This window comes from Nicotiana attenuata, unplaced genomic scaffold, assembly GCF_001879085.1.
Source record: "Nicotiana attenuata strain UT unplaced genomic scaffold, NIATTr2, whole genome shotgun sequence".
NCBI lineage: Eukaryota > Viridiplantae > Streptophyta > Magnoliopsida > Solanales > Solanaceae > Nicotiana > Nicotiana attenuata.
The window spans coordinates 437,220-459,769 of record NW_017670652.1 but is presented as its reverse complement, the minus strand read 5'-3'; the positions used below and the strand labels follow the sequence as shown (position 1 = coordinate 459,769).

Below are 22,550 nucleotides of genomic sequence, written 5' to 3'. Positions count from 1 at the left end.
TTTTTTATATCTGTCCTACCAATGTGTGATCGATTGTCCATCTAAAGTGAGGAAAGGGTTGCCCTTAAGTAGGCAAAGAAAGCCACTTTTTGGGCAGATTTTGGTTCACCAAAAATCTGTCCAAAAAGGGACTGACTTTGTGTGCTAAACACTGTTCAAAGGCTGTCCAAAAGGTAAAAGGACAGCCTGAGAACCTGCTGTAACATAAGCAAAGAGTCATTTCAGTCCCCCTATTGATAAAAAGTAAGCTACTAGTACTCTAACTCATGATCAAAACCATCTAATCTTCAGTTTTTAACAACATCAATACCACCCTATTGATTTTGAACCAAAACAAATCACACAACTAACAATTGACATAACAGAAACAAAACTTCAAATGGAACTTAAACTCAAACTAACTAGATTAAAACAAAATGATTTGTGCAAACTAAACATAGAACAAACAACTAAATTCACAAACTAATGCTCGAAACAGATTTTAAACGAACATCGCTAAACTATCACGATTAATAACAACTAAATATATGAACAATTCAACTAATCTTTTGGTTTTTCATGAAATTAACATAAATACTTAACTATTCGACCGACTAGGCCGAAAAACTGAAAATTCAAACTTAACAACTCTATACAAAATAGTCGACCGACTAAGTCGAAGAACCAAAAATCAGAACTAACACACAACAACGAACTACTCGACCGGCTAGGTCGAAAAACTGAAATTTATATTTTTAATGTAACATGTAATTAAAAACTAATACTCATTGCACATAAATAATAGAAACATTAGTGGAAATTAAACCTTTAAAATTAATACTAATTGCAAAAGCAAAAAATCAGAAAAGACAAAAAAGAAGTAAGGTTTATACCAATTGAGGGCATTTGACACTGTTCGAGCCATGAGAAGATGCCGGAGATGTGAAGTTGTAGCTGCCCGACCCTGAAACACACATTTCACTCCGGCAAATGCTAAAACAAAGGGATTCCAACATTATGCCGAAAGGAAAAGAGGATTCTCGGGTCGAAAGAAATAGAGATGGAGAAGTAGTGGTGGCAGGCGGCGGGCAGTGGGGTGGTCAGCGGTGGCTGGCCAAAGTTCGCCGGCTTTTTGGAGGGGTTTGGAAGGTTTTGGGGCGGGGAATGGAGAAAAGGAGGGTGAGAGGAGGCCGGTGGTGTAAAATTTTTGGAGTTTGGGGTGGTGAGCGGCGGCTAGGGTTTCGGTTAAGCTTAGATTTACGGAGATTGAGAGGGGTTATGGGGATTTGGGGTTCGGATTCATGGAGAGGAGGTTGAACGGAAAAAATGGTAAAATTTTAGGGTGGTTTGGAGGTGGTCCGCCGGCAGTGGCGATTTTCGGCCGGCGGAGATGGGCGGCGGAAGGCGGGTGGATGGTCTCTAAGAAGAGAGGAGAGAGTGGGAAGAGAGAGGAAGAAGAAAGAAATTAGGCAAAATTAGGGGCAAAGTTTGGCTTCCTTAGGCTTTAAATACTAGGAGTGAAGATTAAGTGGTGACCCTTGGATCAAGCCAAGATGAGTGGCTGAGATTGAATGTCAGCCACTTAACCAAAACGACGTCGTTTTGGCGCGTCTGGTCGGGATCTTGAGCTGGGCGGGTCCAATACTCTTGGGCCAACAAAATTGGTCCATATTTTTGGGCTAATTTGGCTTTAAATGGCAAGACCAAATCCCTTTAACCCCATCACTCAATATTTAAAAACTCTAATTCTAAAATCTACAAACACACAAAAAAATAAATCTAAAAAGGTGCAATGTAGGAGAAAAGAAAGAGAAAAAATTAGGTATTTACAGGCGCCAAACTGTTTACCGTAATATCCGAGTAACAATTAAACTTATATTGTAGTTTTAAGATATGTGATTTAATCCATTACCAATTGATAAACAAAGAGTGAAATATATAAATTGAAGAAGTACAGCAAATCAAACTAGTGTGCAAGCAAGTCTCGACCTCGAGCTATGGCAGTCTCGAGGTGGGTCAGCGAGAATAATAAATTACAAGGCAACTCAGATGAGCAGTAAGCATATTCTCTTGTCAATGACTCGTCCATTACAAATGAATGGGATCCCCTTTATATAGTGGAGGAATCCTGAATAAGGTACACTTCTAATTATAGTAGGGAATCTCATTATACAACTGTCTAACCGCCTAGTACAAATTCGTTCCGTAATTTACGCCGTGATCTTAGGGCCACTGCGGGAATCTCGCTCTTTCTGTTATAAAACCATAACGGTATTATCTCGAGGTTGGTCATACTTGGCCTCGGTGTTCATCGAGCACTTCGATCTTCAAGTCTTGTAATCCGCAATTGGGCTCGAGCCCGGTCCATTTTGAACTTAAGCTCGAAGCGACTCTTCGAGCCTACAAAATCAGGCATACCTGATTTTGACCGTATACAATAGGGGTATTCATGGTTCGATTTGGATCGATTTTGCTAAAAAAAAACCAAACCAAATAAGTCAATATTTCAAATATTAAAATCAAATCAAACCAATCTAATGAAATCGATTTTTTATCGATTCGGTTTATATCATTTTTTATCTTTCTTGGTAATAGTCATATCGTATTTCTTATTAATTAAAGAAACATAGTAATTTTCACTTTTCTCGCAAGAAAGAAAAAAAGCTATATTTTGTTAGTTAACTAACTTTGTTTGTGACTTTTAGAATGTCCTTGAACCTAGCTAAAATGTTTTAAATCTTCAAAAGCTATATATCCTTGCCGAATTTGCCATGAAAGCATGATAATTTGTGAAAATCAAGTGATAAAATAATAGAACTAGAACTAAGTTTAAGTTGAATATTTTGAACGGCGATTGATTACTTTTAAGAGGCAGAGCTTCTTTCTTTTTTGGTTAGTTATATAGGATTAAAGATTATCAATTTTAAAAATTTAAACTTTATTTTATAATTCAAACATAATTTTTAGTATAATATTTATGTGCTATAAAAAGAATTGCACATCGAGAAATAGGGTACACAGAGACTAGTAATCTTATAAATACACAGTTCCTCCCTTGCAGTTGTAGGGTTTTATTCCAAAGCGGCAACGCGCTACATACTATACGGTTCCCAAATCACATTCTCTCTCTAGGGTTTACTTTCTCTCTTTCTCGTAGGGTTTCTGCGATGGATCTAACGAAGAAACGCAAGGCTGATGAGAACGGCGGTGCTTATCCTGTATCTAACGAACTCGTTACCGCCGCCGCTCCTCCGGCACTCGGCGTTCTCTCCCCTGAAGACATCGACAGAATTCTCGAACCGTTCACGAAAGACCAGTGCATCTCAATCCTCCGCAACGCCTCCCTTCGTTACCCCGATATCCTCGAAGCTGTTCGTTCCATCGCCGATGCCGACGTCTCTCAGCGCAAGCTTTTCGTCCGTGGTCTTGGTTGGGAGACCACCACCGACAAGCTCAAACAGGTTTTTTCTGCATACGGAGAACTCGACGAGGCCATAGTTATAACCGACAAGGCCTCGCAGAAATCAAAAGGCTATGGTTTTGTAACTTTCAAGCATGTAGATGCGTCGATTCTTGCTTTAAAGGAGCCCAACAAGAAAATTGATGGCCGTATTACGGTGACACAGCTGGCAGCTGCAGGTAATTCGGGGAATTCACAGTCTGCTGATGTGGCGCTTAGGAAGATATATGTTGGTAATGTTCCATTTGAGATTACGTCTGAGAAGCTTTTGAATCACTTTTCCATGTACGGAGAGATTGAAGAGGGGCCTTTGGGATTTGATAAACAGACTGGAAAGGCAAAAGGTTTTGCGTTTTTTGTGTACAAGACTGAGGAAGGAGCAAGGGCGTCTTTGGTTGATCCTGTGAAGTCGATTGATGGACATCAGGTGTTGTGCAAATTGGCGACAGATAATAAGAAGGGGAAGCCCCAACATAATATGGGGCCTGGTGGAATGCCCAATACTGGACATCCTACAGGAATGCCTGGTGATGATAGGGTTGGAACGATGCCTGGTTCTAATTATGGTGTTCCTGTAAGCGGGTTGGGTCCATATCCTGGGTATTCAGGTGGGCCTGGTCCAGGAATGCAGCAGCCACCGCCTCAGCCTGGAATGGTGGCACATCAGAATCCACATCCTGTTGGACCTGGATATGGAAACCAAGGACCGGGTTCTTTTACTGGTAGTGCTGGTGGATATGCTGGCGCTGGTGGGTATGGTGGTGGTGCAGGGGATTACCCTGGTGGACTTGGAAATGCTGGTTACAGGATGCCACAAAGTTCTGCTGGAATGCCTAGTTCAGGAGGTTATCCAGATGGTGGTAATTATGGATTACAGCCGGGCTATCCCTCACAGGTACCACAACCAGGAGGAGCAGTGGCCAGGGTTCCACCAGGTGGGATGTACCAGGGCATGCCCCCATACTACTGAGGTAATCTTTCAGTTTGTTTGTTTATATGTATTCGTGATAATATGCTGCCTTTTTTACTTAGTGTTTTTTTATGCATATATTTGTTTAGCAACTATCTAATGAGTCTTGGTTCATTTCTTGCGTAGTTTAAATATTTTGTAGGAGTGCCTGGTTTATGATTCGTCTAGGGGGAAAAAATTCTGCCATTTCTCTGTTTTTTTAAAGAAAATTTGTGAGTGACTGTTTGGTAATCATTGTGTGTTCTTTTTGGGTAAATCTCTATCTTTTATTCTGAATTCTACAAAGGTCTTTTTTTTTTTTGTACATGTGTGTGTATGTGTGTGTTTAGCATTTGGACCAGGGACTGCAGATTGGAAAATCCCAGTTCATTGGCTTACCATTGTTCTTCTGGGGCTCCTGGCATATTTGTTGGATTTTGTCTGATATTTTTGGTGATTTTTCTACTTCCATTAAGTAAGAAGAGTTCGTTTTCCTATGGGGCGTAAGTGGATCTATTTGCACTTGTCCAATGCATCTTCTGTAGAACCCCTTATAGCTTGATTCAATATACTGTTTAGTGTGGTTTATGTTCCCTGTACTTTGAAAGTAATTTGCTTACAAATGTTTGCCCACAAGAAGATTTATATGTTGGAATCTTGAATGATTGAATTGTACATGGATATCTGTTCAGGTGTATTGAGAGCTTCTTGGACGCAACATGCTTTAAATGGTTGTGCTGATTTCCTGATTGCAGACTGAAATCTTTGTTGCCATGGACTGCTGTACATCTGTTGCTGCTTCACCTATCTGCTCCTATGTGTGGCTCTTACTTAATATTTGCTAGATTCAAGCTAGGACTAGGTTACTTTAAAAATTGCTGTATCTTTTGATTAGTGTATTGTGGATTATGTCAGTTTTGCTATCTAATATTACCCGTACTTCTTGTTTCTTGTATGTTTCTTATCTGGCAATCTTTCTAAATGATCTTTTTAATGATCTGGAGAATATGGCGTTCTTCTAAGTCTTCTATCATGTTATATGATAGCCATTATTGGCTTAGCTTTTTTATATGTTGACTATGAGGGATCTTTATATTCGATGATCTGAAACAAAATATTCGATGCAAACAAAATCTCTATATTATTTTAATTTTAATTATGGTATTTTAAAATAAAAACAATACTAATTCATACATATCTGGAGCGGTGATTGGAAGATTGAGGAGCACAAAAGTTTTGTGGTAGTAAGTTCTAAAATGAACAACGTTTGACTGGACTGCATTTTCTAGTTGTCTCAATAACTAGTGAAGAGAAGGGTCTTTTTTGATGCTGTCAGTCACTGATTTGAATCAATAATCTGAAGCAAGGGCAATATATTCATATTGTTTTTATTAGAATTATGTCCATAAACATCTGGACTGGTGTTAGGGAGACTGGAAACTTGCAAATGTTATGTGGTATCAAGAACCAAATTCAGCTGTTTGCCAATTTGCCTGCATTTTTCAGCTGTCTCAATAACCAGTGGCATAGCTATCACTTAACAAAACAGAAAAGAAGAAAATGAAAACTCTAGTTTGCTTTTCCTTTAATTCCACCTTGTTTGGAATTATTGGAATATACTCCAGGAAAAAATCCACTTATTTTTGGGGAATTATTGTCATTATCAATATTGTTCTACCATGTGAAGATCCTTGTTACTTTTCTTCCTCTCCTAATTTCCTTGTTTTCTTTTGTGGGCGAACTTGGGAAAGGGAGATAGTGTGAAGTCAGTCGGGTTAACAAACACGTAATGCAAGTGTCTCTGTGTGTGTTGTTTTGTGGGTGATCGGGGTGGTTTGATGTATCAGTGACTTGAGCTTAGCAGAGTCCTGTCTACATCACTATGCTGTTGCTGTTTCCAGGATTTGTTTTAAGATTGAACCTAATACTAGCTTTGTACTTGCTCCAAATTGAACATGTGTCATTTGTGTCATAGTTTTGGTTTTCACCATTTCTCAAGCATACTGGATCTATTTTCAGCTTATTTGGTGGTTCCTGTTCATGATTTGCACTGTATTTGAGATCTATTATTGAATCTAAGTGGCGATGTAGACAGGATTGCTTGTTCTTTGAAAATTCCTATACATAATCAGAAAGTGATTGCTTGTTCTTTGAAATTTGAAATCAAGATGGATATCTATTCCTGCTATGATCTGTGGTCTATCCTGGTTGGCATGAGGGCATAGAATTAGTTTTGTTGTGATTTCGACATGCTATTGGAAACAAGTCCTTATTTTCATCTTTCATTGGCGCTGCTTGAGCAATGTTCTTGGAATTGTATTAGATCTATTATTGAATCTAAGTAGTGATGTAGACAGGATTGCTTGTTCTTTTTAAATTCCTATACATAATCAGAGAGTGATTGCTTGTTCTTTGAAAATTGAAATCAAGATGGATATCTATCCCTGCTATGATCTGTGGTCTATCCTATTTTCATCTTTCATTGGCGCTGCTTGAGCAATGTTCCTGGAATTGTATTAGATTTAATTCGCAGTCAAAAGGATTATGGAACATACCAATTTCTTGCTTAAGGTCACATGCTGTATTACACTTTTAAAAAGTATTGCCAAATTGGATACTAGATGTGTCAGAAACAAAGTTCTCACCCGTCTCAGTCTAAAGTTTGATTTTTTGGATTTAAATAAATATTTCTTTGGCGGTTGCCATCTAAATCCTAAATAAGTCCTTGATGTCATGATGCATGTCTCCGATTGTAATTGGAAAGGTTATGCCTAGTTTTTTTGGTTTTTGGTTTCTTAACCCAATTGAGTTCCTCTGCTGCCTACCCTGCTGATGTGAAAGTGTAGTCAACGGAACAAAATCCTTTTCCTTGTTTTTTGGTGGCTCTCCACTCACCATTGCAGAGGCGCGATGGGGGTGGGGAGAGTGAAAGCTATATTGCAGGTACCAAGGTATTGAATTCTAACATAATGACGGCTGCTAATTTGGCGAAGATCAAGGTGCGGTAGATGAGGAAAATGCTGAATGGTGGTGCGACCTGGCTCGAAGGCCATAAAAGAAGAAATTTGTTGTACTAGTTCTAGGACTATATTGTTGTACACTTTGAGCAATAAGAATAAAATGTCAAAAGTTAGTTAATCTTGGTGAACTTCAGCTCAATCTCAATGCAGCTGTATTCAGAAGCTTCCATTAGTTGGTTTCTTCCTTTTTTCAACTTCTATGACATTAGATAGATAGAAAAATATAGTGTAGAAGGCAAAGAAGAGTTTTTTGGTAAAAAATCTGGGCTAATATGATAGGGTGTCTCGGTCAATCCCTTCGCAAATCATCAGCTTCATATTTGTGATTAATGTCTACGTAAAGATGATTAAAATTTTCAATACTAATATATCCATGCTATTACCATCTACGGGAGTCTTTACCTATCGAAGTGGGAGCAGTCAAATATTTAGAAATCTATGTCACACTAGTGAGGTTATGCCCGGACTAAGCCCGCGCTCAACAGCTATGAATTTAATTGTTTCTCTATCGATTCCTAGTGGTAATACCATCTTGATACCATTACGAAAGTTTTAAGTGGCCTTGGAGTTGGCTATATTCACCAAATAGTAGGAGACGCAAATGATGGAATATTTTAGCTTAACCCTTCGACAGTCCTCTGTTATTCGATTTTTGTGCTAAGGCAGTTGACATATATAGTGTTGTCTCATGTCCCTGGGACTTCCAGTTAATTTAAAAGTAATTTATTTATCAAATAAATATTATGATAAAAGTTGTAATACTTCCAGAACTTGAGATTTTGCTACTGCTCAGGGTTGAAGTCATGTGATAGGTATTGAGCAACTTTTGACCATGTCTTCTGACTTGGGGTGTGTCTATGATATACATATCTCTCTCTATTGGATTGTTTTTCGGCCGCAATTTTGAGTATGTTTGGTAGTAAGGAAAATATTTTCCTGAAAAATGAATGTTTTTTATCACTTATTTTTCCTTATTTGGTTGGTGAGTGAAAATTATGGTGATCTGTCTCATGTTTTAGACTTCATCTCAGTGCAATTGGACAAGAATTTGACCTATATTGAGGAGCCAGTGGCTATCTTGGACAGACAGGTCAGGAAATTGAGATCAAAGGACATGGCTTCAGTGAAGGTTCAATGGAGGGGTCATCCAGTCGAGGAGGCGACCTGGGAGACCGAGCACGACATGCGGAGTCGTTATCCTCATCTATTGATCACTTCAGGCATGTCCTTATGCACGTTCAAGGATGAATGTTTGTTTTAATATGGGGATAATATAATGACCCGACCGGTCGTTTTGGGTAATTGCGCCCCGTTTGCCTTTTTGATACTTCACACATGTGAGTTTATGGTTTTATGACTTACGGCGTTGATTAGTTTAGTTTCGGGAAGATTTCGAGTTGATTTATGACCCTTTGATTCTTAGCTCAAAAGCATAAGTTGTGCATGTTGACCAATGGTTGGCTTTTGTGAAACAACCCCGGAACGGTGTTTTGATGGCTCTGATAGCTTCGTATTGTGATTTTGGACTTCGGTGTATGCCCGGAATCGAATTCGAAAGTCCGTAGGTTGATTTGTGTTATTTTGCTGAAATATGGCAATTTGAAGCTAAGAAGTTTGACCGCAGGTTGACTTTTGTCTATCGAGATCGTAATTTGGTTTTTGGACTTAGAATATGTCCGTTATTCTATTTAGAACTTTTCTGCAAAATTTGGTATCATTTGGAGTTGAAGTGATAGGATTCAGGCATTTAGTTGCAATTCTAAAGGTTCTTGAAATTTACTTTGAAATTCATATGTGTTGGTGTCCGATTCGTAGGTCTAGATGTTATTTTTGTGTTTTGATCGTGCAAACAAGTTCGTATGATGTTTTTAGACTTGTGTGGATGTTCGGTTTGGAGCCCCGAGGGCTCGAATGAGTTTCGGACATGATTCAGAATGGTTTGTACTGAAAAATGGAATTGATGGTGCGCTAGTGCTCAGTTATCGCAATTGCGAGCACCAGCCTCGCAATTGCAAAGGTGATAGGGGGTGGTCAGATGTCGCAATTGCGGCTCCCCCTCGCATTTGCGAACCCTCGCATTTGCGAACCCTGATACCCTCAACAAAAGTCATAATTGTGAAGCTAACCACTATTACAAATGCAACCAAATAATAGCAATTGCTAACCAGCCCTCAGGCCTGCTAACTTTGCAAGTGCAAAAGGGAATCGCATTTGCGACATATGACCACCCCTGTTACCTTCGCAATTGCGATAACTGAGCACCGACAAACCGGCAATTCCATTTTCAGTTCAAACCATTCTGAATCATGTCCGAAACTCATCCGAGCCCTCGGGGCTCCAAACCAAATATCCACACAAGTCTAAAAACATCATATGAACTCGCTCACGCTATCAAAATACAAAAATAACATCCAGAACTACGAATTGGACACCAAAATGCATGAATTTCAAAGTAAATTTCAAAAACCTCTAGAATTGCAACTACACGTCTGAATCTTATCAAATTAAATCCAAACGATACCAAATTTTGCAGACAAGTTCTAAATAGAATAACGAACCTATTCCAATTCCAAGAACCAAATTACGATCCCGATAGACAAAAATCAACCTACAGTCGAACTTCTAGACTTCAAGTTGCCAAATTTCGGCAAAACAACACAAATCAACCTACGGACTTCCGAATTCGATTTTGGGCATACGCCCATGTCCAAAATCACGATACAAAGCTATCGGAATCATCAAAATACCGTTCACAAAAGCCAACCATTGGCCAACTTGCACAACTTAGGCTTCTAAGCCAAGAATCAAAGGGTCCCAAATCAACCTGAAATCTTCCCAGAACAAAACTAATCTACCTCGTAAGTCATAAACCATAAACACACATGTGTGAAACATCAAAAGGGGAAACGAGGCTCAATTATATAAAATGAGCGGTCGGGTTGTTACATCCTTTCAACTAACTTATTTTAAAAAGTCCTGATGATGGACGTGCTGACACACCATATTCAAGGGGAGGTTCCATGGTGTATGTTATTTATTGATGATATAGTTCTGATTAATAAGATGTGTGGCGACGTTAACGAGAGGTTTGGATGCTTGGAGACACACCCCTGAGTGTAAAGGATTCAAGTTGAGCAGGACTAAGATAGAATACCTGGTGTGCAAGTTTAGCGACGTGACGGGGGTAGCAGACATGGATGTGAGGGTGGACTCACAAGTCATCCCCAGAAATGAAGTTTCAAGTACCTTCGGTCAGTTATCCATGGGGAAGGGGAGATTGACGAGGATGTCACACATTGTATAGGGGTGGGGTGGATGAAATGGAGGATAGCATCTGGCGTCCTATGTGACAAGAATGTGCGACCGAGACTTAAAGGTAAGTTCTATAAAGTGGTGGTTAGACCGGCCATGTTGTATAGGACAAAGTGTTAGCCAGTAAATAATTCATATATCCAGAAGATGAAGGTAGTGGAAAGAGGATGTGGAGATGGATGTGCAGACATACTAGGCTGGATATGATTAGGAATTAAGATATTCGGATGAAGGCGGGTGTGGCTCCCATGGAAGACAAGATGCGGGAAGTGAGGCTTAGATGGTTCGGGCACGTGCGGAGGAGAAGCCTAGATGCCCCGGTAAAAAGGGTGATCGGTTGGCTTTGGCAGGTATAAGAAGAGGTAAAAAGAGGCCTAAGAAGTATTGGGGAGAGGTGATCAAGCAGGACATGGTGCGGCTAAAGATTTTCGAGGACATGGCTCTTGATAGGAAGGTGTGGAGATCGAGCTTTAGGGTTGAAGGTTAGGAGGTAGTTGAGCGTTTTTCTACTTTGTACCAGGTGTGAGGATAGTCTAATAGTGTTTTTGTCTTAGACAGACAATGGTTAATGTTGTGTTCATACTATTTTTCTATTTTTATAGTACCGTGCCATTATTACTGGTTATTGTTATTGCTTTTCCATCTATTTTCTGGTTCTTACGATGCTGGTATTATCTTTGTGGCTTTTGTTGTTATTACTGATCTATTGTCTCTTTTCGTCTTCTCAAGCTGAGGGTCTATCAGAAACAACCTCTCTACTCCTCCAGGGTAGGGGTAAGGTCTGCGTACACACTACCACTCCCTAGACCCTACCTGTGGGATTTTACTAGGTTGTTGTTGTTGTTGTTGTTGAGTTATAGGGATGTTTAACATACTTGGATTCCACACATTTTGATTTGTTGCATTCAAACTTGGTCAATATTTCCAAATTAATCATTATGTGCAAGGTTTTATAATTGATATGTCTTAAACGTATATACCATAAATCATTTGACTAATCTAAGAAGAATCTAAAATTTTATTATTGTCAACGACCCTTACATTCAGTTTGAAAAGGCCCTCAGTAAGGTGACATTTTCTTACAAACATCTCATTCTTACTTATGACAACTTTGTCAGATACAAAATGCACTTAAACCCATTCTTAACAAGAAGTGTGGTAGAAACCAAATTCTTCCTTATTTTAGGAATATAAAGAACGTTATTCAGAGTTACCACCTTGCCAGAAGTTTTCTTCAAAAATATCTTTCCAGACCTTCAATCTTGGCCGTTGCAAAATTTTTCATAGAAAGTGTCTCTTCGGGTCCAACGGGAGCTTATGTAGCAAACACTTCTATAACAACATAGACATGGTGATGGCTCCAGAATCAATCCACTATTCCTTGGGATTTCCTACCAAGTTGCATTCAGAAAGCATAGCGCACAAGTCATCAATTTCCTCGTTCTTTTCAACAATGTTTGCTTGACCATTTTTCTAGTCCTTCTTTGGAGCACGACAATCTACAAACTTGTGTCCAGCTTTCCCACAGTTGTAGCAATTTCCTTTGAACCTCGGTTTACTCTTTGATCCAGATGGCTTCTTTCTTTTTTAGTTATTGGAGCATCCTCAACAATATTTTCTTTCATTATCGTTGAGTTTCTATGAACATTCTTTTTAGCAGCTTTGTTGTCCTCTTCAATCCTCAACCGAACAATGAAATCTTCGAGCAACATCTCCTTGGGTTTGTGTTTCAGATAGTTTTTGCCTTTCATAAATGAGGCAACTTCTCAATCAACACTGCAACTTGGAATAATTCATTGATGACGAAACCTTTAATGAAAAATACATTAGTAATAATATAATTAATACTTTTAACAAAAGTATTAATTCGAAATATACCTTTAGCAAGGAGATCATGGATAGTCACTTGTAATTCTTGGACTTGAGTTATAACAGACTTGCTATCTACCATTTTATAATCCAGAAATTTTGCGGCTACAAACTTCTTCAACCCGGCATCTTTAGTTTTATATTTCTTTTCAAGCGCAGTCCACAGTTCTTTCGATGTCTCCACATTATTATAGACATTATACAAATTGTCCTCCAGTCTGCTAAGAATGTAATTCTTGCACAGAAAATCAGAATTCTTCCATGCCTCAATGAAAAGGAAGTGTTCATTATGTGGAGTTCCATTTGGAAGAACCAACACGCCCCCTTAATAAATTTCTAAAGACTTGGAGTCACCAAGTAGAAGAACATTTTCTGCTGTCATTGCTTGAATTCAATCCTAAAAAAATTTCCGAGGTTGTCGGTGGTACCAGTATTTGTGCAGGCACTGTGCGACTTGAAGAAGCATTGGTAGTCACCAGCGAGGTATTGCCATTCACAATAGGAACAGTTTATTGTTCGGTATCCATTGTCATTTGTGTAAAACAAAACGGCACAAATAAATTTTAATATACGATAAAGTTTTTATATCTTCAAACCGAATAACACTGAAGTAGAAAATCACGTAGATTTCAGTCTCCAACAAAGTAAAAAATCACGTAGATTTTAATCTCCAAAGAAAAAATAATAAACGAAACAAAACAACTTTAAAAGTTAAGAGACAAAGTAGAAAACCACGAAGGTTTAATCTCCAAACTGGGGGTAGAAAACCACGCAGGTTTTACACTCCTGAAGAATGTATAAAACACGATAATAAAATATTAATAATTAAGTTCCTTAAGTTTGTTAATAATCTATATTTGAAAAATAAATTATGGAACTTGTAAACAATAAAAAATAGAAATGTAGAAGAAACAAAAATAAATCCGAGCCCACTGAATTCACAATTTTTCTTAAGAAAGTAATCCCCTCCTAGTACCTGAGGTTTAGGATTATTTTCTTGCAGAATAGAATGGATCACCCTCACTGGCGTAGCGGTACTTCAAACCCCAGTGACCAACTTTCTCAAAGATCGGTAGAAAATCACACTTACTTTTGTTTACATTCTATTAGAAAATAATGCAATATGAAGGGGATTAAGACTTTCGTAAGGATAATCTGAGGGAATGACATGGTATTTATAGCCAACAAGTTGGATTCAAAGGTTGGGTTCAAATGAAGAGGTGCAACTCTTACAAGTGGCCTTTCGCGTAAACAGCCATTACGAAAATGGCTATTTACTCAAATAAAACGAGAAAATAAAATTAGAAACCCAAAACCTAAGCCGAGCGGTGACGACGACAGTGCGAGGCTTGACTTCTTCTCAACCCTTTAAGAGTAGGAAGAAGTGCAATTGTATATAAATCCTCTAAATGTTTTTCCCTCCTACCACTTTGTAAAGGAGAGAAAAATCAAAATTTTATTTGTTCACCCATTTTTCATTCACACTATTTTAATTCAAAAGCCCAAAACTAACATGTTATGTTGTTAAGTGTGTTTCCTACTTTATAGTTTCTGTTCATTAGTAAATTGTTGTTTTATGATTGTCGCAGTATGATCAAGTTATTTTTCTAGTGAAATACTGTAACGACTTGGCCAGTCGTTTTGAGTATTATAGCCTGTTCCCCTATTTATTGCTTATTCTATGTTCATTTGTGGTTATGTGACTTGTCAGGATGGCTGGTTTGGTTCCGAGGATGTTTCGGAATAAATTGGGACACTTAGTCCCAAGGTTGGAAGCTTAAGTTGAAAGAGTTAACAAGATGTTGACGTATGTGCAAATGGCTCCATAATGGAGTTTTGATAGTTCCGATAGCTTTGTATGGTAATTTTGGACTTACGAATATGTCCGAATATTTATTTAGAGGTCTGTAGTTATTTTAGTTTGAGTTGGCGAAAGTTGAAAATTGAAGGTTTGAAATGGTTGAGAAATTTGACCGATAGTTGAATTTTTTGATACCAGGCTCGGATTTTGGTTCCTGAAGTTGGAATAGGTGCATTGTGTAATTTATGACTTGGTTCTTGAGGTCAATCGAAATTGATTCGATAGGTTCGACATTGGTTTTAAAGTTGGAAATCTATTAGTTTCAATAAGTTTTGAATTGGGGTGCGATTCGTGTTTTTGATGTTGTTTGATGTGATTTGAGGCTTCGACTAAGTTCGTATCATGTTTTAGAACGTGTTAGTATGTTTGTATGAGGTCTCGGGGGCCTCGGGTGTGATTCAAATTGAAATCAGATTGAGTTTTGGACTTGAAGATTTTCTGTTGGCTTCAGTTTTGGTGCAACCGCACCTGCGTGGAATTGGCTGTAGATGGGGCCATAAAGGTACATATGTGGGGTTTTGGTTAGGCTGGGCAGTGGTTGCAGGTGCGAGGTTATTTCGGCCTCTGCAAGCACGCGTATGCGATGAAGCTGCCGCATATGCGGATTTTGGTCAGGAGAAGCTGGGGTCGCAGAAGCAGAGGTGATGTGCAGGTGTGATCCCGTAGGAGCGGACCTTGGACCGCAGAAGTGGACTCGTAGAAGCGGGATTTGGCTGCAGAAGCGGCTGGTCGAGAAGGTTAATGTAATTTTGCAAAAGCGACGTGTTTTCCGCAAAAGCGGAGCGCATGTGCAGCTGAAGAGCCCGCAAAAGCAGGAATGCTGGGCTGAAGGATTTAAACGAGGGTTTCGAGGTTTCTCTCATTTTTGGACTTTAGAAGCTCGGCTAGTGGTGATTTTTCAATGGGATTTCACTAATTCAAGTGGTAAGTGACTTTTGATTACTTTTGTCCATTAATATTGAATACCCATTTTTTTTTACCTAGATTATGTGTATTTGAGGTTAAATTTAGGGGATTGTGGTTTATGTATTGTAGAGTAAGATTTGGGGAATTGAGGTTAGTTTTTGGTTGGAATTGAACGATTTTGGTATGGTTGGACTCGTTATTAAATGGGTGTTTGGAATTTGTGAATTTTGACGGTTCCAAGGCGTGAACCTGGGGTTGACTTTTTGAATTTGGTTAAAGAACTTAGCTTTATCGTATAGAATCGATTCCTATAGCTTGTATTGATTATATTAAGTTGTTTGTGACTAGATTCGAGTTGTTTGGAGGCCGATACGCTAGGCAAGGGTTTGTTGGAGCATTGAGTTACGCACTTTGAGATAAGTAACACTTATAAACTTGGAACTGAGGGTATAAATCCCTAGAAAACGTGTTATATGGTTTGTGTTGGGGTGACGCACATGCTAGGTGACGGGCGTGGGGCATGCACCATGATATTCATGATTCGGTTAATTCTTTTGGACTGTGTTGTTAGCAAGTCTTGCTCTATCCATGAAATGCTTACTTTTTAGAGTAATTGAACTTTAATTCATGTTAGAAAAACATGTTTAGGCTATGTGCTTATTCTGTTGAGGCCTAGTGAGGTTATTTATGTTGTTTTGAGTTATCTGCTTAAATTGCAATTATGTGCTCAATCATGATCCATCATTTGCATATCATATCACAGTCTCTGTCGGCATTCACTGTTACATCACATATTATTATTACTATTATTATTTGGGCTGAGTAGTACGAGGTTGTGAGCCTTGAGACTTGAGAGATTGGTGGTTGAGGTGGGCCTGGGAGCGTGTTATGAGCGTTATTGTCGATCGGGATGCACGCTACAGCAATCCATATTGGCTCTATTACTATAATTATTGTTGTAGATCGAGCTACACGCTGCAATATGCCTTATTGGCTTATTTATTATTGTGGATCGAGTTACACGCCACAGTAGGCCTTATAGGCTTTATATTAGCATTCGTGCATCTGATGAACATTGTATTCAAGCCATATCTTGATTCTTTTGTCATAGTATTCATTGATTATATACTGGTATAGTCACGTAGCCAGGAGGAGCATGAGCAACATTTAAGTATTGTACTACAGACGTTGACGGAGGAAAAACTCTATGCTATATTCTCTAAGTGTGAGTTTTGGTTTGATTCTATTGTGTTCTTGGTGCACATGGAGTCCAATGAGGGGATTAAGGTAGATCCAAAGAATATTTAGGTAGTTCAGTTGGCCCAGACCGTCTTCAACTACTGAGATTCAGAGTTTTCTTAGCTTGGATGGATATTATCGCCATTTTGTAAAGGGTTTCTCGTCCATTGATGCACCTTTGACTATATTGACCTAGAAGGGTGCCCCATTCAGGTGGTCGGATGAGTGTGAGGCGAGCTTTCGGAAGCTCAAGACTGCCTTGACCACAACTCCAGTTCTAGTTTTACCTTCAGCATCGGGTTCATATACAGTGTATTGTGATGCTTCTCGGATTGGTATTGTATGTATCTTGATGCATGAAGGTAGGGTGATTGCTTATGCTTCACTCCAATCGTAGCCTCAGGAGAAGAACTACCCCGTTCATGATTTAGAGTTGGCAGCCATTGTTCATGCATTGAACATATGGACATTATCTCTACATCATGTCTTGTAAGGTATTTACAGATCATCAGAATATATAGCACTTGTTCAAGCAAAAGGATCTAAATTTGAGGCAGCAAAGATGGTTGGAACTATTAAAAGACTATGATATTACTATTTTGTATCATCCCGGGAAGGCCAATATGGTGGCCGATGCCTTGAGTAAAAATGCGGTGAATATAGTAGCCTTGCATATATTCTTGTTGGTGAGAGACCACTTGCATGAGATGTTCAGGCCTTGGCCAATCAGTTCGTCAGGTTAGATGTTTCGAAGCCTAGACGAGTTCTAGCTTGCGTGGTTTCTCGGTCTTCTTTATATGATTGCATCATAGAGTGTCAGTATGACGACACCCATTTGCTTGTCCTTAAGGACACGGTACAACAAGGTGACGCCAAGGAGGTATATATTGGAGATGATGGGGCGTTGTAGAGGCAGGGTAGCATTTCTGTGCCTAATATGGATGGGTTATGTGAGGCCCAAAGTTCAAGGTATTCCATTCATCCGTTTTCGTGAAGATGTATCAGCACTTGAGGTAGCACTATTGGTGGAGATGAATGAAGAAAGATATTGTGGAATATGTGTCTTGGTGCTTTAACTGTCAGCAGGTGAAGTACGAGCATCAGAGGCCGGGCGGTTTGCTTCAAAGACTTGAGGTTCCTCAGTGGAAATGGGAGCGTGTTACCATGGACTTCGTTGCTGGGCTCCCACGGACTTTGAATAAATTCTATGCTATTTGGGTGATTGTGGACCGGTTGACTAAGTCTGCACATTTCATTCTAGTTGTAACTACCTATTCTTTGAAGCGGTTGGCTGAGATTTATATCCGCGAGATTGTTCGCCTTCATGGTGTGCCGTTGTCCATTATTTCTGATCGGGACACGTAGTTCATATCACAGTTTTGGAGAGTATTGCAGTGAGAGTTGGGCACATGGGTTGAGTTAAGTACAGCATTCCACCCCAGACGGACGAACAGTCCAAGCACACCATTAAGATTTTGGAGGATATGCTACGCACTTGTGTTATGGATTTTGGGGGTTCTTGGGATCAGTTTCTACCACTTGCAGATTTTGCCTACAACAACAGCTACCAATCGAGTATTTAGATGGCTAGCCTTATATGAGAGGCAGTGTCGATCTCCAGTTGGGTGGTTTGAGCAGGGGGAGGCTAGGTTAATGGGCACGGACTAGTTCAGGATGCCTTGGAAAAGGTCAAGTTGATTTAGGATTGGCTTCGTATGGCACAGTCTAGACATAGAGTTACACCAATCGGAGGGTTCGTGATGTTGCATATATGATAGGAGAGAAGGTATTGCTCAGAGTATCGCCCATGAAGGGTGTGATGAGGTTTGGGAAGAAGGGCGAGTTGAGCCCTCGGTATATTGGCCCTTGAGGTGCTTGAGAGGATTGGAGAGGTAGCCTACAAGCTTGCATTTCCGCCTAGTCTATCAGGTGTTCACCCAGTATGTCATGTTTCCATAGTCCAGAAGTATTATGTTAATCCATCTCATATTCTGAATTTTTGCACGGTTCGATTAGATGGGGACTTGACTTATGATGTGGAATCGGTAGCCATTTTGGATCCGCGGGTTCGAAAGTTGAGATAAAAAAATATAGCTTCAGCGAAAGTTGAGTGGAAAGGCCAGCCAATCGAGGAAGCTACTAGGGAGACCGAGCAAGAGATACGGAGCAGATATCCACACCTATTTGAGACTCCAGGTATGATTCTAGACCTGTTCGAGGGGCAACGTGTTTTAGAGGGGGAGAATGTAACGACCCAGCCAGTCATTTTGAGTATCGTAGCCCTATTCCCCCATTTATTGCTTATTCTATGTTCATTTGTGATTATGTGACTTGTCGGGGTGGTTGGTTTGGTTTCGGAGATATTTCGAATGTTGGAAGCTTAAGTTGAAAGAGTTGACCGGATGTTGACATATGTGCAAACGGCTCCAAAATGGAGTTTTGATGGTTCCTATAGCTTCGTATGGTTAATCTGGACTTAGGAGTATGTCCGGATACTAATTTGGAGGTCCGTAGGTCATTTTGGCTTGAATTAGCGAAAGTTGGAAAGTTGAAGATTTGGAAGGTTGAGAAGTTTAACCGAGAGTTGAATTTGTTGATAACAAGCTCGAATTTTGGTTAAGGAAGTTGGAATAGGTCTGCTATGTCATTTATGACTTGGGTACAAAATTAGAGGTCAATCAGAAGTGGTTTGATAGGTTTTGGCATTGGTTTTAGAAGTTGGGAATCCATTAGTTTCAATAGGCTTAAATTGGGGTGCGATTCATGTTTTTGATGTTGTTTGATGTGATTTGAGGCTTTGACTAAGTTCGTATCATGTTTTAGGACATGATGGTATGTTTGGATGGGGTCCCGGGAGCCTCGGGTGTGATTCGAATTTAAATCGGATTGAGGAATTTCTGTTGGCTTCTGTTCTGGTACAACTGCACCTGCGTGGAATTGGCCGTATGTGCGAAGCCGCAGATGCGGCCATGAAGGCGCAAGTGCGGAGCCGCAGATGCGGCCAGGAAGGCGCAAGTGCGGGGTTTTGGCTAGGCTGGGAAGTGGTCGCAGGTGTGAGGTTGTTTCCGCATCTGCAAGACCGCAGATGCGATGAAGTTGCCACATATGCGTATTTTGAACAGGGGAATCTGGGGTCGCAGAAGCCGAGGTGATATGCATGTGCGGTCCCGAAAGAGCGGACCTTGGACCGCAGAAGCGGCTGGTCGGGAAGGTTAATGAAATTACGCTTAAGCAACGTGTTTTTCAAAAAAACGGAGCCGTAGATGCGGCTGATGAGCCCATAGAAGCGGGAATGGTGGGCAGAAGGATTTAAATGAGGATTTCGAGCTTTCTCTCATTTTTGGACTTTAGAAGCTCGGCTTGTGGCAGTTTTTGAGTGGTATTTCACTACAATTCAAGAGGTAAGTGACTTTTGATCACTTTTATCCATTAATATCGAATATCTATTTTTTTACACCTAGACTATGTGTATTTGAGGTGAAATTTGGGAGATTTGTGGTCTATGTATTGGAGAGTAAGATTTGGGGCTTTGAGGTTTGGTTTGTGCCTTTGTGGTCGAAATTGAATGATTTTGCTATGGCCGGAATCGTTATTAAATGGATATTCGGAATTTGTAAATTTTGTTGGATTCCGAGGCGTGGACCCGGGGTTGACCTTTTGAAATTGGTTAAAGAACTTAGCTTTATCGTGAGGAATCGATTCCTATAGCTTGTATTGATTATATTAGGTTGTTTGTGACTAGATTCGAGTCGTTCGAGTTTCTGATTCTCCAGGCAAGGATTTGTTGGAGCATTGAGTTGCGCACTTTGAGGTAAGTAACACTTATAAACTTGGAACTGAGGGTATACGTCCCTGGAAAATGTGTTATATGATTTGTGTTGGGGTGACGCACATGCCAGGTGACGGGCGTGTAGGCGTGCACTGTGGTATTCGTGATTTGGTTGATTCTTTGGGACTGTGTTGTTAGCAAGCCTTGTTCTATCTGTGAAATCCTTACTTGTTAGAGTAATTGAACGTAATTCATGTTAGAAAAACATGTTTAGGCTATGTGCTTATTCTATTAAGGCCTAGTGAGGTTACTTCTGTTGTTTTGAGTTATCTTTGTAAATTGTAATTCTATGCTCAGTATGATCCGTAATTTGTATATCATATCTCAGTCTCTGTTATCATTCACTGATACATCACATAATATTATTGTTTGGGCTGAGTAGTACGAGGTTGTAAGCCTTGAAACTCTAGAGATTGGTGACTGAGGTGGTCCTGAGAGTCGTGTTTTGAGTGTTATTGTGGATCGGGTTGCACGCTACAGCAGGCCATATTAGCTTTATTACTATTATTATTATTATTATAGATCAGGTTGCACGTCGCAGCATGCTTTATTGGTGTTGCAGCCAAACGCACACGCAAGTATACGCGGTCGTCAAGTAATAAAGTGACTAAAAGTCGGATGTCGAACCCACGAGGATTTGTGATTAACTATTAACTAAATTAGACTATCATAATTATCTATACAAGAATTAAACCTAGAAGTATTTGATTCTATACTAATTAAATAAATAAAAAACAAATAATGAACTTTGGACAGAGAAAGAGCAGATTTTTATGATATCAATGTAATGAAAACGATCTAGGATTATGGGCTATCTAACATTCCTATTGTATTCTTCAATTGAATTGACTAACTAATTTATCTAGTTTATTGGTTGACAGGGTTAATATTGCTCATAAGAATCTGTCGAGTTCTTACTCGCCTATTCAAGCTAACCTAACTCCTATATGTCTATGGAATTAGAATAAAAAAGAACGCATTTATAATTCCTGTAAATCAACCAAGCAAGACAATTAGGTATATGTCTATCCTAATTGCGAATCCGCTCCCCGATGCCCAGGTTCAAGAACTTGCTCTACTCAATCCTATATGCAATCTAGAATTCCCACTTTCGAGTTCAATTCAAGATTCGTAGATAGTATTCAATTGGTGATCAAGCAATCAAATAATTAAGTGCAGGATTGAATAAATAAACCAATATGATAAACTAAGAAATCAAAATCAATATCCGAATAACAATAGTCATGAAAGAACCACAACCCTAGAACGTGAAGTTTAGCTCCACATAGACATGGTAGCAAAACAATAAATCATACAAAGAAACATAAAAATTACTAAGTTTGGTGGAAGAAAAGATGAAACCCGGCCTCCACGGCGGCTCTGTGCTTGTGTTTTCCTCTCAAAAACGTCCTCCCCTTCAAAAATAGGTTTAGTCTTGCTTTTATACGTGTTGGGTAGGTCTAGGGCCGAAATAACCTTGTCCCGGGCAAAATAGGACACATTTCACGTCATCGGTGCCCAGCACGGCGCCAGGCGCCCTCCATAGCGCCCAAATATTTGTGCATACTGTTTTTGGCGCCACAGGTGGCGCCAGGCGCTGCCTGTGGCGCCCAACTGTCCCTTTTTTTCCGGTTTCGTTCGTTTTGGCTCAAATATTGAGCGTTTCGCCCCGTTCCGTTTGAAATTTGGAAATACGTAAAACATGAAAGTTGTAGCTCTTTGAGTTAGCTTTCTAACCATATATTGTGGAGCCAAAATGGAGTTCTGAGCAAAAAGTTATATCTATTTTATTAGACAGTGCGCAATCTGCCTACTGAAGTCTTCGTTTGCTCTAGCTATCATCCGTTGACCCCCCAACACGATCCTGGCTTAATTCCTTGAACTTTTACTCTGACTTCAAAGCTCCAAATCACTTGAATTCACTCCATAACATCTACATAGCTCGGAATCACTTCTACAAGGCATAAAACACACAGTTAGTGCAAAACATTAGCGATTAAAGCTCAAACTCAATTAAAGTGCAGTAAATTAGAGTGTAATAATCGACTAAAATACATAATTATATCCTATCATAAATTGGCTTATTTATTACTGTGGATCGGGTTACACGCCGCAGCAGGCCTTAT

The 22,550-nt window shown here is 39.6% G+C and overlaps 1 protein-coding gene across 1 annotated transcript; it reads left to right on the top strand.

The window, feature by feature from the left end:
• Positions 1-3,020: 3,020 nt before the first annotated feature.
• LOC109241911 (UBP1-associated protein 2C-like) lies at positions 3,021-5,391 on the top strand. Its single transcript, XM_019408740.1, has 2 exons — positions 3,021-4,410; positions 5,081-5,391. Exon 1 carries the CDS (start codon positions 3,147-3,149, stop codon positions 4,407-4,409), a length of 1,263 nt encoding a protein of 420 aa, XP_019264285.1. The 5' UTR covers positions 3,021-3,146; the 3' UTR covers position 4,410; positions 5,081-5,391.
• The last annotated feature ends 17,159 nt before the right edge of the window (positions 5,392-22,550 follow it).

Bases quoted from the DNA above. Each gene is read 5' to 3' on its own strand.
- LOC109241911 (XM_019408740.1), top strand. From the start codon at position 3,147: ATGGATCTAACGAAGAAACGCAAGGCTGATGAGAACGGCGGTGCTTAT.